This window comes from Brassica napus, chromosome A3 (assembly GCF_020379485.1).
Source record: "Brassica napus cultivar Da-Ae chromosome A3, Da-Ae, whole genome shotgun sequence".
In the NCBI taxonomy this organism is placed as follows: Eukaryota; Viridiplantae; Streptophyta; class Magnoliopsida; order Brassicales; family Brassicaceae; genus Brassica; species Brassica napus.
The window spans coordinates 14,270,456-14,289,236 of record NC_063436.1 but is presented as its reverse complement, the minus strand read 5'-3'; the positions used below and the strand labels follow the sequence as shown (position 1 = coordinate 14,289,236).

The 18,781-nt window shown below is 35.8% G+C and overlaps 4 protein-coding genes across 5 annotated transcripts; 2 read left to right on the top strand and 2 right to left on the bottom strand.

Moving 5' to 3' along the window:
• Nucleotides 1-632: 632 nt before the first annotated feature.
• LOC106360764 (probable RNA-dependent RNA polymerase 5) lies at nucleotides 633-2,308 on the bottom strand. The gene is given in 9 exon segments (XM_048776992.1): nucleotides 633-847; nucleotides 850-899; nucleotides 982-1,060; nucleotides 1,063-1,179; nucleotides 1,268-1,469; nucleotides 1,640-1,717; nucleotides 1,823-1,939; nucleotides 2,067-2,164; nucleotides 2,236-2,308. Coding segments are annotated over 9 exon segments (861 nt in total). The 3' UTR covers nucleotides 633-800.
• A 1,297-nt stretch (nucleotides 2,309-3,605) lies between these two features.
• LOC106438671 lies at nucleotides 3,606-4,409 on the top strand. Its single transcript, XM_013879918.3, has one exon. It carries the CDS (start codon nucleotides 3,763-3,765, stop codon nucleotides 4,255-4,257), a length of 495 nt encoding a protein of 164 aa, XP_013735372.2. The 5' UTR covers nucleotides 3,606-3,762; the 3' UTR covers nucleotides 4,258-4,409.
• A 5,085-nt stretch (nucleotides 4,410-9,494) lies between these two features.
• Nucleotides 9,495-10,351, bottom strand: LOC106438672 (protein SENESCENCE-ASSOCIATED GENE 21, mitochondrial). The gene is made up of 2 exons (XM_013879919.2): nucleotides 10,026-10,351; nucleotides 9,495-9,931 (listed from the first exon to the last, which is right to left on the bottom strand). Exons 1-2 carry the CDS (start codon nucleotides 10,097-10,099, stop codon nucleotides 9,721-9,723), a joined length of 285 nt encoding a protein of 94 aa, XP_013735373.2. The 5' UTR covers nucleotides 10,100-10,351; the 3' UTR covers nucleotides 9,495-9,720.
• A 4,095-nt stretch (nucleotides 10,352-14,446) lies between these two features.
• LOC106438673 (poly [ADP-ribose] polymerase 2) lies at nucleotides 14,447-18,685 on the top strand. 2 transcript variants are annotated; one of them, XM_013879921.3, is made up of 18 exons: nucleotides 14,447-14,827; nucleotides 14,911-15,172; nucleotides 15,411-15,550; nucleotides 15,645-15,726; nucleotides 15,841-16,079; nucleotides 16,219-16,345; nucleotides 16,433-16,488; nucleotides 16,570-16,643; nucleotides 16,756-16,802; nucleotides 16,881-16,930; nucleotides 17,031-17,093; nucleotides 17,188-17,268; nucleotides 17,362-17,472; nucleotides 17,556-17,631; nucleotides 17,725-17,867; nucleotides 17,974-18,047; nucleotides 18,145-18,250; nucleotides 18,343-18,685. In XM_013879921.3, exons 1-18 carry the CDS (start codon nucleotides 14,744-14,746, stop codon nucleotides 18,433-18,435), a joined length of 1,908 nt encoding a protein of 635 aa, XP_013735375.2. In that variant the 5' UTR covers nucleotides 14,447-14,743; the 3' UTR covers nucleotides 18,436-18,685. The 2 variants fall into 2 exon arrangements, with proteins under 2 accessions (XP_013735375.2, XP_013735374.2); XM_013879920.3 differs by having other exon boundaries at nucleotides 14,450-14,827; nucleotides 15,405-15,550.
• Nucleotides 18,686-18,781: the final 96 nt, after the last annotated feature.

Sequence of the window (18,781 nt, the reverse complement as noted above, 5' to 3'; positions counted from 1 at the left end):
CTCCCTCCTCTTTCCTTTGAAACCTTTCCACTCAAAGATCTCAAAAAGTCGCTGACAAACATAATTTAGGAACGGAAGTACATAACTCGGTTGGTTCCATTGCATGAAAGTGGGAGGTCCTCCTCAAGTTTCATGAACATATGTGTAAACAACCAAGGAACACAAGTAAACACTTTAAGATGTTTGATGTAGTTAACTCATAAACAGTCTAACAGACTCATGTACAAGAGCAATCTTACACGCTACAAGAGGAGAGACAGTTATAGCGTTACACCACAATACCTGCATGAACCCAACAACACAATTAAATGCTAGAGAGAACAATATAAATCAAGAAAAGGTCAGATTGTAATCTGTTGTAGCCTCTTTTATTCAAAAACAAAAGGGCTATCTTTTCTTCTAAATCTGTTGGGCCTACGTATAAAAAGGTAATTTGTTATGAGGTTTGTGAGGATTAGTAGTTAACTATAACTCACTAGCAGCTTAACCCCCGCGCAAGCGCGGGGTTGTTGACATGGTTGTTGGTTCTTCTATCTCAAATTTCTGCAGGTGATGATCTCAATGAAACTTTACTTTGTTATACACATAACGTAATTGAGAATTCAAGTTGAGAAAATCCTAAGCTATAAGTAAATTTGAAGTTATAAAATTATTTTTCTCTATTTGTATTTTACTAAGTGCACTAATATAATTGTCAACACAGACCTTTTTCAAAAAAAGAAAAAAAAACATACAAACCAAACTTATTCTTAGGGACAAACACATAAATTAAAGACAGAGTTCCCAAAAAGACAAAAGAATTAACAAAGTACATGGCAGTGAATATCATCAATAATCTCGAAGGTTATCCAGTCATGTCAACTTCAAGCTTCTTAGTCTTTGACAGAATCAAAGAAAACCTGAAGCATCAACAAAAACACACAGGGACTCAAATTAAAAAGAAAAAGTTATCAAATAGACGTAGAGAAGAAACTGAAGTACCTTACCATGTAGTTGTCTGAAGATGGCAATGTGTGCACGTGCATAAAATGCATGCGAGCTTCATAAATTGACTTCCCAAAAAAATGTAAGAACTTCTTGGATCATTCGCAGATGTGGAGTCTGTGCGTATAAAGTAGCATTTAACTCCTGTTGTAGAAAAGTCTTTCTTATTTTTTTCTTTTCCACCATCTTTGAAAACTATTCACCAGAATAAAGAATATTTAACAACGAAGAAGTGTAGTATGTGTTGTGACATGAACAGAAAATAGAGAGGAAAGAGACCCACCAAACAATTGATAACGGCGTAACCCAATCTTGATACCATTCTTGGCAATCCTTTTGTATGCAGAGTAAGGGTCTATACTACAAGTTGACGAATTTTTCTGGAGATCCTCAAATACGACCGTCAAAACATTATCATCACCCAAGACCTTTTGCAAGTATGTTCCAACGGGTTCAAGAGACAAGAAGAAGTCCCTGTCAAAACACTGTCTACAAGCACATCGAGTCAAGGACTCTATTGTCCTCACCAAGCTACTATGTGTAATAGCCATAAGATAGAAACTTGCAAAAGAATTGCTTCAACACAAAAGTACACATGCAACATGGGAATATATGCAAACACAAAATATAAGAGTTGAAGAGTAGTGAAATGAACCTTGAACGTGTAACTTCCATCTGAAGCTACATGACACTGGTAGTAATGATGAGTCTTGCCAGTGTCCCAATCGAGTGACTGAAGAAACAGAAGAAGCATGTAAGACCCCACAGTGAAAAATATGCATGTAGTAGACTTTTGTTGTCAATCCACCAAATAGAACTCAAAATCAGGCAGACATACCAATCTACGGTCAGTTGGGGAACAATAATCCTTTCCCAAGTGTTCCCAAACCGCAACTTCAAATGCAACTATAGACAAATCCTTCCATCCTTGGATCTCTTCGGCAGTTATTTTAACCTGACCCAAATTTTTCATGTTTAACATCAAAAAGGTAACTCTTACCACAACTAATCACTTAAAATAGATTAAACTGATGACAAGAAAAGTAGAAAACTTGCAGGCACAAACACATACCCAGGAATGCCTTGTTAAACTCAAGTTCACTCAAAGCTAAGAGCTGAGGAAGAATGTGCAGAGATTCACCATAGCTTTGTATTCTCAAAGAAACAACAGATATCTCTTCTACAATCAGAGCAACAATCACAGTCAATTACAAATGATACAATAGAAAGACTCTGCTTTTGATACTTTACCTTGAGGCTTTGCCGGAGAGCTTGAAATAGTAATCGTAAGCTTAGAGAGGACGAAGCGGTCGAGGTTGGACATCACCCGGAATTAAAAGCTTTCTTGAGCAAATCGAAAGCTAACTCCGCAGGGATCGAAGGAAGTCTCTGCCTCGACTCGTCGTTTATGGGAGGACATTTGTGCTTGCTGTAGATTTTCTCCAACACGGTTTGAGCCTACTCGGAAGAACGCTCACTGATCTCTGCGAAGTAGAACTTATCATTTTTTCTACCGTTACTTTCCATGTCACTGCTTTCCCCTCTTCTGTAACTGATCACTGGTTAATCAGACAAAATCGTGAGACAGACCACCAAACCTGGTATTGTAGGTGTCGGCAAGACATCAGTTTCAGGGTTGGTGTCGGCTTCAAGAGAGATCTCCATCACAGACATCGGCTTCTCGGCATCCATATCTTGCGGATAAGAGGATCCAAGCTCCAGCTCTCCAGATTCCGATCCAGGATCCGAAACCGGTCCTTGATTATCAATGGAACCTCGCTCGCCGTTTCCACCGTCGCCTACGTTATAAAAAAAACTGATTTGAAACCAAAAGTAAAAGAAACTCAGATTCGGACAAGAACTAACGTACATATTCAATAGCGGTATCGATCTTGACCTTAGATCGCTTGGTAAAGAGTGGAGATGATGAAGACGGTTCAAGAGATGAAGAAGAAGAAGAACAGAAACGTCTGGAAGATGAAGAGCTACGACTGGTCACAACCATGTCTTTTTTTTCTCATGATTTTTTTTTTCAATCTCGATCTTGTTCCCGATTGGCGATATAAGGAAAGAGACGGAATCAAAAATATCAGAGTGACTTTATGTAAATGAGAAGAACAACAGAACCAAACGTATCGTCTTCATCATATCTATGTGATAACCAAACCGGACAGTAAATCATATGTATTTAATAACTAAACAAAACGTGATAACCAAACCGGACATGGGACCCACAAATATAAAGGAACCGCTGACGTGGACACCTTTAGGAGCCTTGAAACTGGCTCATTATAATGTTGATTAACACTGTGTATATGATTTAGTTTCTTCTTTATGTTAATTTTGTGAGTATTAGTTAATTAATAACTCATTAACAATGTGTATATGATTTAGTTTCTTTATGTCAATTGAGCTTCTGCATACTGAATTTTAGAGTTTGATGATCATGTTTAAAGAAAAAAATAAAAAATCTTTTTTACATATTTTCTGACAATGTCTTACTTTCTTACATATATTTTCACGAACAATAATAATTTGATCAAGTCATGTGCAATTTTGTTTTGTCTTTTTCTGATATAGAGGTCTTATTTGCAAATGATATCAACGTTATCCAGTACCGGTAGAGAGATAATTACTCTCATCACCAAATCCAACAGATGGTCACGTGTATCCAGTTGTCTCCTTAAAACGACATCGTTCTCTTCCGAACAGAAAGATATTTTCAACAATCGCAAAAGTCTCCCCGAACGAAAAATCAAATCTTCCGTGAACCCAAAAATGTCACGTCTCCCGATCCTAATCGCCGCCTTCCTCCTCCTCCTCCTCACCACCGCAACCGCCGAATCAGACTCCCCGACGGCGTACTCCCTCCTCCAGAGCTACAACTTCCCCGTCGGAATCCTCCCAAAAGGAGTCGTCGCTTACGATCTCGACACGTCAACAGGCAAGTTCCACGCCTACTTCAACGGCTCGTGCAGCTTCTCCCTCGTGGGCTCGTACCAGTTGAACTACAAATCGACGATCAGCGGCTACATCTCCGAGAACAAGCTCACGAAGCTGAGCGGCATCAAGGTGAAAGTCCTCTTCTTGTGGCTCAACATCGTCGAGGTCGTTAGGAAGGGAGAGGAGATGGCGTTTTCCGTTGGGATCACGTCGGCGAATTTCGATATCGAGGAGTTTCTGGAGTCGCCTCAGTGTGGGTGTGGGTTTGAGTGTGAGGAATTGAGTTCCGACAAGTTTGATAGAAGCTTCCCTTTTGTGTCTTCGTCATGAAAAGATTGAGTCTTTAGTTGTCTGAATCGAATCTGTTGTCCAATAAGATCTGTTCTTGCCTTTGGTTGAGGAATTAAAAACTTATATTTATGGGATCCAAAGTTATGTAATGGACATTGTGACGTGACAATCGAATTGTGGATTTTGGATGATTTATTATCTGAAATGGTGAATGTTGCATGAAATTTGATGTCTTTTGGTTTGCTCTCTTTGCTTTTGTGTTCCTTTTGGTTTTCTTCTTTGGTGATCTGGTCTGAATGAGCTGAGAGGTATAGTTAAGCTGCTGTTTTCTTTTACTTTTTGGAGTGGTATCAGTCTAGTTTATGTGATTGGTTTGAATGGATTTGGTGGAAAAATAATTTACTTGTAGGTATTTGATATTTAAGTTACTGATTGGGGATGATGAACTCTTCTATTTGAGGATGAACAAGGACATGTTTCTTCAGAGACTAACTCTGGTTTCTTCACTTCACACCATTGTGTTGAGGATCAGTGTGTTATATACTTCATTACCATTGAGTTAACTGTATCAGTGCGTTACCACGTCACACCTATTTGTACACACTAATTCGATTACATGTTAAACTGATGGTCACAATTCACAATTTTATGGAGACTTTATATAGCTTCTTCTTGTTCTTCTTCATGTGGCTTTTGAGGGGAAAAGGTTTTTCTAGTTGATGGGAGATCTCAACTGAACCGGCCACGGGTCGAAAAAGTCAGTTTCAGTTTCCGGGTCTTTGGTGCTTGAACCCAATCCTCCTAAATTGTTACTAACCATACAGGTTCTTGCAGTTTTGGTGTCGAGGTCAACGTTTCCCCAAAAAAAATCTTGAGCATGATTAACCCGGACTCTTGATTTGAGGTTCTTAACTCATCATTTGACACTTTTGTATTTTTTTACACTTTTCGGAATCGGTTCTTATATCTTTTATTTTTTTATTTTTTTTTTACGTCGATATTTCTTATTTAAGAGACGGTTTTTAGTTTTTCTTAGTTAAAAGCTAAGAATTCCATCTTAAAAACCTAGGTTAATCATGTCTAAAGATCACAATTAAAGATATCCACCAAAATCTCTTATTAATTATATTAATATTTTTTTATTGGCATTAAGAAAAATATATTGAGGCCAATGCTTCTGGAAAGACAATAAATTGAATGTGCCAAATAATTAATACATCTAAAAACCGGTAGTGTGAGGCTAACTTTGGAAGTTATAGACAATTTCGTAAGAAAATTTAACAATTCACAAAGATGATTTGGCGTCCAATTCTTAGAGATTTAGATATTCAAAGCCAATGTTTCACTTTGTTATGTCCAAAACGGGTTCTGTCTCGAGTTCTTGAGAGTCGAAATGAATGGCCTTAGATAGAAGAAAATGTTTTGAAATTAACTGGAAATGGTTCTTGATGACGTAAAAAATAACATATTTGTATGTTTTCTCCTGCGTCCGTGCCGTCGCCGGAGCACTCTTTTATGCAGCAATTTAGTTTCTCTCCGCCTTGTTTCCGAAGTGTCATCAACGGACGCCTTGTCGAAGCTCTGATACCGCAACTGACTTTCTCGGTGCTCGGTTTTGGAGTGAAGACGCGCCGTTTGGAGAGCCTCGGAGGAGACGGAGTTTTTGTTGGTTCGAATTGTGTTTCTCCGGGCGATGGAGGCTTCTCTAGATTCATCGACGCCGGTCTGTCTGCGGGGGGTGGAGGCTATCTCAGATCCACCGACGCCGCTCTAGCTTCCGGGAAGCGAGGCTTCTTCAGCTCCTTCTTTACCGGCTTATGAATAACGGAGTGAGGAAGCTCACAAAGATCTTCGCCGTCGTGTTGAAGCCCTAATTTTCTGGGATGTAGTTACTGGTTTCGTGTAGTTCGAGTCTGAGTTCGTGGGTCGTCGAGGACGAGATGCCTGGCGACGGCGACGATAGTCAAGACGAGAGAGCGGTGGTTCGCGGCGCGCCTATCTAGGGTTTTTGGTGATTCAGAGTCGGATGGAGATCTCGTTAGAACGACGATCTCTCTGGCGTGAAGACAGAGCGGCCGTGAAGAGCTATGGTGACGCGGAGGCTCTGCAGTATCGGAGCTCCGGTGAAAAGTGGGTGTCGGTGGCTGGTTTCGGCGGTTGTGCGGTGAGGCGGAGATCGAGTTGAGGCGGACGACGCGTGGCGTGCAGACTCTCCAGATGTTTACACGTGTCCAGCCTGTCTCCTTGGTGGGCCTCTAGCGCAAACCGTCCGATAGCGTGTATTTGGGTCTGTTGGGCCGGTTTTTTCATTTTGGGCCTCGGCCTTTGTTGTAAGTTGCCCCTCGTGCTAGTGGGCTTTTTGTTTGTGGGCTTTGGCCGTGGGCTTGGCCCTTTTAATCAATAAAAACAATTTGGGAAAAGAAAAAAAAAGGAAAAGCTCACGGATTACTAATAGTAACCAATAATACCTTATACAAAGAAAAAAAACACAATTTGTTTGTTTTCCACCGTGAATCTTTGACTAAATAAGGGAGTTACGTTGGAGGCAACGTATTCTTTAGGTCATTATCAAAACGAATAATGCAAGCAACTAAATAACGAATGAAAGTCATCTCTAGCAAAATAGCAATGGCTGATCATATTGTGAATATACCAATAGAAGCGATTATTGGAATAAATTTAATTCTATAATAAAATTATTTTATTGTAGAAAAAAAATAGAATTAGTTTGGTGATGCTGTAAAAGATGATTCGATATTCACGATCGCTATCATATCCAAGTTTTATGATGGCCAAATTTGAGTATTTTGTGGATCTTCTAGTATAGTTTTAGAGGTTTTCTAAGAACAATAATTGAGCTTCTGCTTGCACCGATTGATCAATATGAGAGGTTAATTGACAATGTGGCTTATCCAGATTAAACGCGGTAAATTTGGTATCCAACAATATATGCATTTAATCATTCAGTAACAAAAGAAATCCTAAAAACTAGACATAATACAAGAACTATATTTTCCAAAATAAATTATGTGAGATATAGCTCTATCAAGAGTTCAAAGGTGCTAGAAGCCTTCCTGAGTTTAAAAGCTGCTAGAAGCCTTCCTGGATAAACAATGAAGTTTGATTAGATAACGTAGGTTTCACAGACATGCATAGTTAATATTAGATCGTTTTATTATCTATGTGGTTTAAAATCTTTTGAGTCAAAAACCTTGTAATTATGTTATGGTAAATTATAAGTTGACGTTGAGCCAAAAAAGGTGCTAGCAGCCTTGAACTCTGACTCTGCCATTGCCAGAATTCTTTTTTTCGTTTGTATTCTTTTTATTTCAATGCATGATACTGTAAAGTTATATACCTAACATACTTTATAAGGTTACATATTAGAACAGAGGCAGGTTTAGTTTTGCCAGATTTTGTTATCTTAGTATCGCAAACTATATACAAATCACAGGGATTAAGGATCATCCAATGTTTACTCTATAAACATGTGCGAAAACTTATATTTGAAGTATAAGGAGTAAATAAATAAAAATGTGTGTTCCTATATATGTTGCTGAACTATTAGAGTTAGAGTTTAACATCCGAATCACGTATTCACATTATCACACACAAATTCTGTATATATAAAATGATTGGATACGAATTAACAAACAACCTATCTCCTAAGAATAAAATAACATGCAGCAAAAGAGAAGACTCAATTATATGTCTATTTTATAGTCAAGTAAAAGAAAATTCAATGTTGATAGATTCGTTGTACCAAGTTGCCTCTCTCAATAAGTCGTTCTCAAGAAGTCTCTGCGCCTTTGAGCATAATTGACTCTTCAAAGAAAGACAGGGACACGTCTTATGTTTCTTCGACCTTTTGAATTCTTCAACTTCACATACCGGCAAATACTTATTTTTCTTTTATTCATAAAAAATCAATAAAATCGAAACTCCAGAGCCGTCTGATAAAAAAAAGATTGCATAAATTATCAGATCTAGCAATTTTCTCGTAAATATATACCTATTTTTAGGCTGAAGTTACAGAATTTGTGTGTGATAATGTGAATACGTGATTCGGATGTTAAACTCTAACTCTAATAGTTCAGCAACATATATAGGAACACACATTTTTAAATATGATATTGTCAACATATATATATATATTCCAATTAAAGTATATTTTTGATATAAGGAGTACTAGTTTTTGAATATGATATTGTCAATGAAATACAATCTTTGCAAATATATAAGAAATATTTTTAGTTCCTGTTGCTTTGTTATAACATTTATATGAAGAACCAAATTTTGATTAGTCGGACGATTCTGATCTGCATTTTATGGAAAATAAAAATAAAAACAAAAAACTTAATGACATAGTTTGTAAATATAATAATTGTTTTCTAAATGATAATTCTCTTTTAATAAGATAGATATCTTCACTAATTAATATAAAAATAAACATTTTATAATCATGATGAATGTGTGGTTAGATGAAAGCAAAGATATATAGTTAAGATGTATTCTAACGTAATACAGACACTTAATCTACGAAGCATATAATAAACGAACGGTCGAAACACCAAAAGTACAAAACATAATTTAAAACTAATCTATGTTAATCAAGTACAATAATATAAAATGACGCTTATGTCAAGTAGTTGTCGCTAATTGCATTGCCAAGTGCCAATTGCTGAGCAGCCTAAGCTATATTAACAATTAGATTAGCAGGGCAATATTATGTCGGTTTTATCCATGCAAGTAACAACACCGTATATTCATATTTTATAGTAGTATCGAATTGTTATTGATATAGTTTACTATCAATACCATTATCTTTGCTCAAATTATACGCCAATAATTTATGACAACATTCCTTATAATATGTTATCTCTCAGGTTAATCATATAAGTTGACACACACATGCAATAATTGAACTTCTTCCCCGCAAAGTTGTACATGAATCTGAACTAAAATTTACTGCCATGTAGTGTTGAGGTCCTACAAAGCATTGAACCATCCAAACTCGAGATCATGTTGATTGTTGCTGATCACCAAGATACTGATCTTATTACTCAAGTTCTATACCTTTTTTGTTAATACCGATTTATATCTCAATCGATAAAAATCCATAGACAGATTAATCAATTGCCATTTCTATCTCAATCGATAAAAATCATAAATTTAAAAAGAAGAATTTAATCCCCCATCTTGATTAATTTTTTTTATGATCAATATCAACGTTAATTATTTTAAGCTAGATGAAAGGTTGCAATTTTGCTTGCAAATAAGTGAAAAACTATATTATAGAAGAAATCATTCATACATCAATCGATCCTTTTGTTACAAAGTAGAGGAACCAAAAAGACTTCTCTATGTTATTAATTGCAGAATCGCACGTAGCAGACAGACAAAAACAGGGTTCACGGCAAAGGATCATTACCCTATTCCCCAAGACATTAAAAATCAACAACGAATAATTAACAGAAACAGAGCTTCTTTTCAGTTAATTCATCACTGCTTGTTGTTCAAGAGAGCTGCTCGTAGCTCAGCTGGGTCGATCTCTTTTGAACCGGTTTCCGGTCTGTAATAACCGGTTTTGGGATCTGGAATCCAAGCTATCTTCTGGGTTGATTCTTCCACTCCCTTCTTCTTCATCACCGCCGAAACAACGGCTCCACCTTTACCAACGCTCGCTTGCGCCGCAGTGGCCGCATAACCGCGTCTGGTAGAACACAAAACGTCACCGTTTAGAAAACAGAGCATAACGAGAAAAAAACAGAGTATAAACAGAGAAAACAGAGCGTAGCAGAACTTACCGGAAGATTGCATTGGAGAGTTCTTGAGAGACGAAAGCAGATACGATTTTAACGTTAGAGAGAGAACGAGCCATGTTTTCGAAGTATGTAGTTTCTTGAAAGAGAGAGAGATAGAGATAGAACAGACAGTAAAGGTTGAAACTTTCTTCTTGTTTTCGTCTGTGTTCTCTCTCTCGAACTAGAATGTTGATTTCAGAAATGGCTTTGAGGGATGTGAAATGAGAAAGAGGAGAGGAAGGTTTATATAGAAGGGAAGGACGACGACGATTGGAGAGAAAGGAAGTAACTTCGAAATTGTCTTTTCCCTCCCAAAGACGACCACGTCAATTATGGCTTTTGACACAACATAATTAGCCTTGCTTTTTTTGTTGGGATTTATTTAGTCAAAATTAGATTTGTTTTTGTTTAATACTAGTAAAATACCACCTTTAATTACGCTATAAATGTGATATGTAAAATAAACTATAGAATATTTTAATATTATTTATTAGAAATTATAAATATTATTATAACAATTATTTTATAATCGATAAAAAAATATAAAAGGATAATTTGACTTGTGCTAGCTGCTTTATAAAAATACTTGTATACAGTTCAACTTTATCACACTATATATTTTACAAAAAAAATACTGAAGTTTTCATGAATTATTTTTATTGATTTACATAATTTATTATAAGTTGTATTTTTATTATTTAAATTTCATTAATCTTCATAATTGACAACTACAAAGCAATGTATAACTTATCTATCAATTTTAACTAAAACACTATTTCCATGATGATTAATTCTAGAACATACACGTTACACATGGAACAATTTTTTTCAGCTTAGAGAAAAAACTTCTAAAACTATCATCTATTGTGTAGTGGATAAAACAATCTGATAGTGCTACACTTTTACTAACAAAATAATCTGATTAATATTTTTTTCTTTTCTTTTGTCACAATATTTTTATGATTAAATTTGTTAATTATAAGACCCTAAACGAAAACGGTAACAAGATTAGTTGTTTTACGATCTTATAAAAAATAGAATAGTGACCAAAAAAGAAGAATAGTATGTTAAGGGTTGATGATCGAAGCAAATCTACATATAGACCTGGGTGAAGTAGGAAAGTGAGCCAGAGTATATTGAATGTGTTTTAGCATTTCAAGATGCCATTGGTTGAAGTCTCTACTTACAGCGCTGAATTTTAATTCTATGGTATAGAATAACATTATAAAATTAAAAAAAAAACGAAAATTTAACAATATGTCAATATGACAACAAAAGAATAACAATATAAAATGATGAGATGTTATAAAGACAACATAAACTGATGATACTATCGTAAGCTATTAGATATTTTGAGGCGGTGGAGTTTCTCTTTATTGGTTCTCGAGGACCAGTTGCATCGTGAAAGGGTTCTTTGCGTCGTGGTATCGCCCCCAGGTTCATATACGAGCATCTTGTTTCATCGCTCTAACTTCTTTAACTAGTACTAGTAGTATAACTTTTTGTTGGCTTTATAGAGATATAGGTAATAAGTATGATAATTTATCTTTTTATAAAAAAGTATGATAATTTAGTTAGCTATCATTACATACTAAATGTTTTAAATTCTTTATAACCCTATATGAAAAAATAATTAAATATCTTCGCTGTTAAAAGTGTTTGACTGGGTAAGTAAAAAAGGTTCTACTGATAACAAATTTTAAACAAACCTAAGATCCCAAATTGAACCCGGTTTGAAGTTTAAAAAAAATCAAATGCTTTCAAAACCGATGTTACAGACATAGAAAATTTTAGTCGGGACATAACTCTTTGGTACTCCAGGGAAGGGGGAGGGGAAGAGAGGGGAGAATATGTGTAACGGTACGGGGTCACATGACCCCTACTGTTTTATATTCTTTCTTGAATAATCTAGAAAGATTTGATGAAATTATTTATAGTTTAGTGAAAAAAATAAAGAGTGTTTCGATTCAAAATTGTTTTTGTTATTTTAAATAGTATGTTCTCAATTAAAAACATTTCTAGATCCACCCCTGGGCACTCCATATCTCCACCTTATTGATGTACAGTCACAATAGAGAAGATCCAAAGACTCCTGAACATAATATCTGAAACAACACTTAAGGGCAAAAACACTCTACTAGACCAGTAGACCGACCAGTAGACCGACGCTGACACACTGAAAGCTGGAGGAACGAATGGGATTGCAATTATAGATGAATCCTTTGAACTATTAAAAATTAAGTAACTTATATATTGGTTGAACTGTTGACTAAATGATTATAGTAAACCATTTAGATTTTGACTTGATAATGTGTTTTTTTTTAACGTCTGATTAATTATGATATTACAACTATGAGAAATATTACATAGACGATTTTACAGCCGACAATTCTACCATCATATGAGAATGCACTTCTGACTGCATCACTCCAAGCCGTCCTATAAGATCCATGTCCGATAATACGTCATGCACCATGCTAAAGAGTGAAAACCTCTTGTAATCATTTTTCTCTATAATCTGCATAATTTGCGTTTTCTGGAGTTTGAACCCTAGATTTCCTGGTATAGAAACATTAATGAACTATTACTCAAACTACTGGACTAAGAGGGTTTTCACACTTGATAATGTGTTATGATAATGTTCTTTTTTTCTCCTTTTGACATTAAATTCAATAACCGCCTGGCTTTTTATACCCTCAGCCGCAAGCCCCGCAACCCCACTCTAGAAAGAATCGTTTCTTTGGATAATCCTGTCTACTTTGCAAATTAGTTTATAAATTATGAAAACATAGATTTTTAAAATAAGTTAAAGTGAGGTTAAGGGATAAGGACAGGCTGTTATGTTAGGCAGTTGGTATATGGACCGTGAACATGTCGTTGGTTCAATGTATCTAACACCACTAAACACTAGTGATGTTATTTTGGGACTTTGCATGTTCTCTACTTTCTGTTTTCTGTTCTCATTGTTGTGCATATAAAGTCTTAAAAATAATAAAATGAGTTATAATACGTTAACTTTTCAACAACAATGATATTTTTAAGATACCAACATTTGTATTCGTCATTTTACAATTGATAAAAATTGTAATGTTGCAAAATGTTAAAACTATTTAATGAACAAATATTAATATAAAAGACTCACTGTGCATATGTGCTGTTATCATCTAGTTACTGATTATTTAACATGCACAGGTTTATTACTATGTATGTTTTGTATTCTTGGATCTTGATACTATAATAAAATGAAACTGGTAAAATATGCACTTTATTGTATACTGTGTATTTTGCGAAAACCATGCATAACATGATTATGACAGGCAAGGGTTAAAACCATGCATAACATGACAGGCATGATTATGGTAAAACCATGCATAGGTTTATTATCTGAGTTTTTGCAATCTAGAATCTTAATGGAGGTCTGTGCCGTCGGCTATTTGTATACTTAGAGTTAAGATATGCAATATTTCACATAGTATTTGTATACTTAGAGTTAAGATATGCAATATTTCACATACTTAGAGTTACTAACGCCACATGAACAACATGAGAATTTGATCTTCTTCAGAATTGGTACTAGTACCCTTCACAAATTGTGAACATTCTATCCCAACTATACATTGCAGTCCATGAATATACAGTTTTCCTTCAACCGATTCCTCTGACATATATATTTAGAGGTTAATCAGAAAGAAAGAAACAAACAAGAACGAAACTAATTTATCGAATAAAAACCCAGCTTATATAAAGGGATTGGTAGAAGACATGTTTTATTTGGCTAATAAAGCTAGGAAACAATTAGAGCTTGCCTATCGCTACGTAATTTATTGGTGCTTTCCTTCAGATTTTGCTTTGATAATGAACATATGAGTGCTTTGATTCATTGTCGGAATTTGTATTTGTCTTTTTTTCAGTCAGATAAATCGTTTTTAATAATAATTATTATTATGATCAGTGGTCAACAAATTCCTTTGATCCGTTTGTGGTGATTTGTAGGCACGTCCTTGGAAATGCCAGTAGTGGCGAACCTTAACCTTAACATCTTTTAAAATTTGTTAAAAAAAAAAAACTTAACATCTTATTAAAAATGTGTATTTGTTAAAAAAAATATTATTAATATAACATTAGTCAAAACAAAAATTAAATTTTCTGAAAAGACTTAAAATCTGTTAAAAAAATGAAACTCTTTTAAAATTATGTATAAAAAATTCAACTACTTTTCGCATCTCGACATCGTTGTTAAAATATATATTTTTGCTACTTTTTTCTTAATATAACACACACAAACACAAATTGATTTTTTTTTTTTACAAAGGCTCAAAACCTATGTACACAAATTCAAATCTTTTATAATTAGTCTTTCATGATTTTATTTTCTTTTTCCATCGATTTATCAATTGTAAGTAGGAAATTAAATACAGAATACCGGATTAAATAAATTCATTTGGAAAAGTTCAGGGGTGAATTTAGGAAGCTTTACTAACATTCGGGGTGTTTTCGAGATTAAAAAGGTTATACGGGCAATATCCACAAAAACCAGCGAGCACTTTTTCAATATTTTGAATTTTCTAAAAGGAAGAAGAAAAGCCCTAAAGCTTTCAAGGGAAGACACTGACGAAGAAGAGAAGACCTCTTCAAATGCTCGCGCGAACTCTCTTCCTCCAAAGTAAACCATAGAACAAACCTTCTCTCCCTCACTCACATTCCCTAGAAGACGAACGAAAATGGCGAACAGGCTCAAAGTCGACGAACTCCGTGGAAAGCTCGCCGAGCGCGGACTCAGCACCACCGGACTCAAATCCGTTCTGGTATTCATTTCTCTCTTAATCGCATTTCACCTCTTCTCTTCTCTTATCGATTCGGATTTTGAAGTTTTGGTGTTTCGGATTAGGTGGAGAGGCTCGAAGAGGCTATCGCGGAAGAAGCGAAGAAGGACGAATCGAAGAGGAAGAGGAAACGAGCCGTAGATTCTTCGGACGGTGATGATGAATCGAACAAACTGATTGCGATTGGGGAGCTTCGTGCGATGAATGTGAAGGAGCTGCGCGAGGAAGCTGGTAAGAGAGGCTTAGCTACAACTGGTACCAAAAAGGTGCTTCTCGAGAGGCTCTGCAACGACGCAAACAATGATTCCAGTGCCTCAGTCAAGTCAGGTAAATAGGTTTATGTTGATATGCCATGTGACTCAGTAGCATTAGTTAGCTTGGAGATCTCGAGTTGGTGAACCATTTTAAATCTCTGTGTTTGATTACTTTAATTTTTACGCATAATCTTCTTGCATCCGTTACAATCTTGTTAAAAATAGTTCTAGAAAACTCGTTTCGTTTAGGTCTGATTAGCCGATTTTTATAACACTTATGCCAATGTTCTTATTGATTATTTAAGGGACAGATGGAGCTGAAGACGACGATGATGGCTTTGAGGAAGAAAAGAAAGAAGAGAAAATCGTAACTGCCACAAAGAAGGGAGCAGCGGTGTTGGATCAGTGGATTCCTGATAACATAAAAAGCCAGTACCATGTTCTACAAAGGGCATGTTTTTTTTCATGTAAATGTAGTAGAAAATGAGATTTTCCTTGCCATTTCTTTGAGATTGACTTGAGTTCTTTTGGTTGAATGTTTGTAGGGTGATGATGTTTATGATGCCATGTTGAATCAGACGAATGTCAGGGATAATAATAACAAGTTCTTTGTCCTACAAGTGCTAGGTTAGTCCTTGCCAGATTTAGTTCCTGAAGAACACGTCGTAGTGGTAGTCTTATTGTTTTTGATTTATCTCTCAATTCCATTTTTTCATCAATATGTGTGTGATCTATGCGCAGAGTCTGATAACAAGAAAACATATATGGTCTACTTCAGATGGGGAAGAGTTGGTGTGAAAGGACAGAGTAAACTAGACGGGCCTTTCCACTCATGGGATCGAGCAATAGAAATATTTAGCAATAAGTTCCTTGATAAGACAAAGAATTTTTGGTCTGACAGAAAGGAGTTTATACCTCATACTAAGTCCTATACATGGCTCGAAATGGACTATGGCAAAGACGATAATGATTCAGCTGTTGTGAGTATTTTGGAATCCGTTACTGATGCCTCTATACTTTATTCTTTAACAACTTTTGATGTGGAATGAGACAATATTTCAAGGAAACTTTTCGCGGCTTATCGCTGTTCTGAAGATCATTTCTGTATTGTCTTCTCAGGTCAATGATGTTCCCAAATCATCTTCTGAAGTTAAATCGGAGGAATCAAAACTAGATCCCCAGGTTGCCAAGTTCATCTCTCTTATATGCAATGTAAGCATGATGGCACAGCACATGATGGAAATAGGTTAGTCTCTTCCATGCTTCATTTTTTTTTACTTACTAGCTGATTGTCATTCTGCCTCTCATATACTTTCGATGTTTGATTTTGAAGGATACAACGCTAACAAATTGCCACTTGGCAAGCTAAGCAAGTCCACAATAACAAAGGTAAAAATAGAAATTGGTGTTTTGGGGTCATCTTGTATTTTGTTGTGATATCAGATAATAGCTCTGCTTGGATCTCTATAGGGTTATGAAGTGTTGAAGAGAATCTCGGAGGTAATGAGCCGGTTTGATAGAGCGAGGCTTGAGGAACTCAGTGGGTATGTTTCTGGTTTATTGCTAAACTAAGTTACGTTTAGTGGAATATATATAACCATTTTCCACAAAGAATAAGATTCGAGCTTGTCTAACTTTGTATCATTTTTGATGCAGAGAGTTCTATACTGTGATACCTCATGATTTTGGTTTCAAGAAAATGAGTAAGTTCATATACACTTTACATGTGTGCTAAAATTGATTAAACATTCACTAACTATATGAACTGCGATTTGTAACAGGTCAGTTTGTTATAGACACTCCCCAAAAGTTGAAACAGAAAATAGAAATGGTAAGTTGGTAGCTCTATCTACTGTTTTGGTCTTTGAAAAGTTAATAGTCTGATGCTACATGTTATGTGTTGTTTTTAACACATCACTATCTAATGTCAGGTTGAAGCATTAGGTGAAATCGAACTTGCGACAAAGTTGCTGTCCATCGACCCGGGATTGATGGTAAGTCAGCCAGTCTATGTGGTTCTTAAGCATCAAATCACTTCTTCATATAGTTCTCTAATAATATGGCGTATTTTTTTTGCAATAACTATAGGATGATCCTTTGTATTATCACTACGAGCAACTTAATTGTGGATTGACGCCAGTAGGAGCCGATTCAGAAGAGTTCTCTATGGTATATTGAATTAGCATTTGTTTCTTACGAGTAATTCAAACATATCTTTGTTTTTTTACACCTTTTGCTGTCTTCTCCTTATTGTGAAATTAGGTTGCCAATTACATGGAGAACACTCATGCTAAAACGCACTCCGGATACACAGTTGAGATTGCTCAACTGTTTAGAGCTTCTAGAGCTGGTGAAGTTGATCGATTCCAACAGGTAGTTCAGGCTTGTCTTTACAGTTCACTACTATTTTGATTTCTCATTTTGGCAATGTGAAACTTAATTTTTTTTCTTGGCAGTTCTCAAGTTCGAAGAATAGGATGCTACTCTGGCATGGGTCACGTCTCACTAACTGGGCTGGTATTTTATCTCAAGGTAACAACATGTTTCTCTGTTTTTTATTATTCTTTTTTTTTCTCTGTTTTCATTGTGTAGTAAAGTGAACTACTATGGGACATAACCAAACAGGTCTTCGGATAGCTCCTCCTGAAGCACCAGTAACTGGTTACATGTTCGGAAAAGGGGTTTACTTTGCTGACATGTTCTCCAAGAGTGCAAACTATTGCTACGCTAACAGTGGTGCTAATGACGGCGTCCTGCTCCTCTGCGAGGTATACTCTCTTCTTCTCTAATATGGACAACAACAAAATGGTTCTATGTGTTAGCAGCACTACCTCTATATATTTTTATGTTTCGTAATGATCAAAACTTCTTTAGGTTGCTTTGGGAGACATGAATGAGCTTCTGAATTCGGATTATAACGCGGATAAATTGCCTCCGGGGAAGCTAAGGTACACTGATAAATCTCATTAATACATCACACAAATTCTTTATGATTTTCAGGATTTCTGTTGCATAAAACTTAATTTGTAACTCTGATGGTTGCAGCACAAAAGGTGTGGGGCGAACAGCACCAAACCCATCAGAGGCTAAGACACTAGAAGACGGTGTTGTTGTTCCACTTGGCAAACCAGTGGATCATTCAAGCTCCAAGGTTTGGCTTTCTTTGTGTTTCAACACATTTTTTTCACCAAATCATGATTACATAAATTCACAGATTGATTTTGTTTGGCGTTTTTTTTGCAGGGGACTTTATTGTACAACGAGTACATTGTCTACAATACGGAACAAATCAAGATGCGATATGTGATCCAAGTCAAATTCAACTACAAGTACTGAAAACACTTATGTAGAGTATTGAACGGACCAGCTCATATTCAACACTTTGATGCTTATTGGACTTGTTTTTGCATTCGGCTTGGGATTTAACCCAATGAGTGTACCCCCACTAGTGTGCTTAAGAAAGCTTGTTATGTGTGCGGCTCTCATCTTGATAATCTGAACTTGAACTTGATTTCTTTGTAAATGTCTCCTTTAAAAATATGATATTTATTTCTGCATTTTAATTGATTTGAAAATCAATATACGATTTACGAATCTTTGCATAATTTGTTGGCATGTCTATGAGTATTGAGAATAATGTGGTCATATGATCAAAACAATTGATAAACATGTGAATAACAAT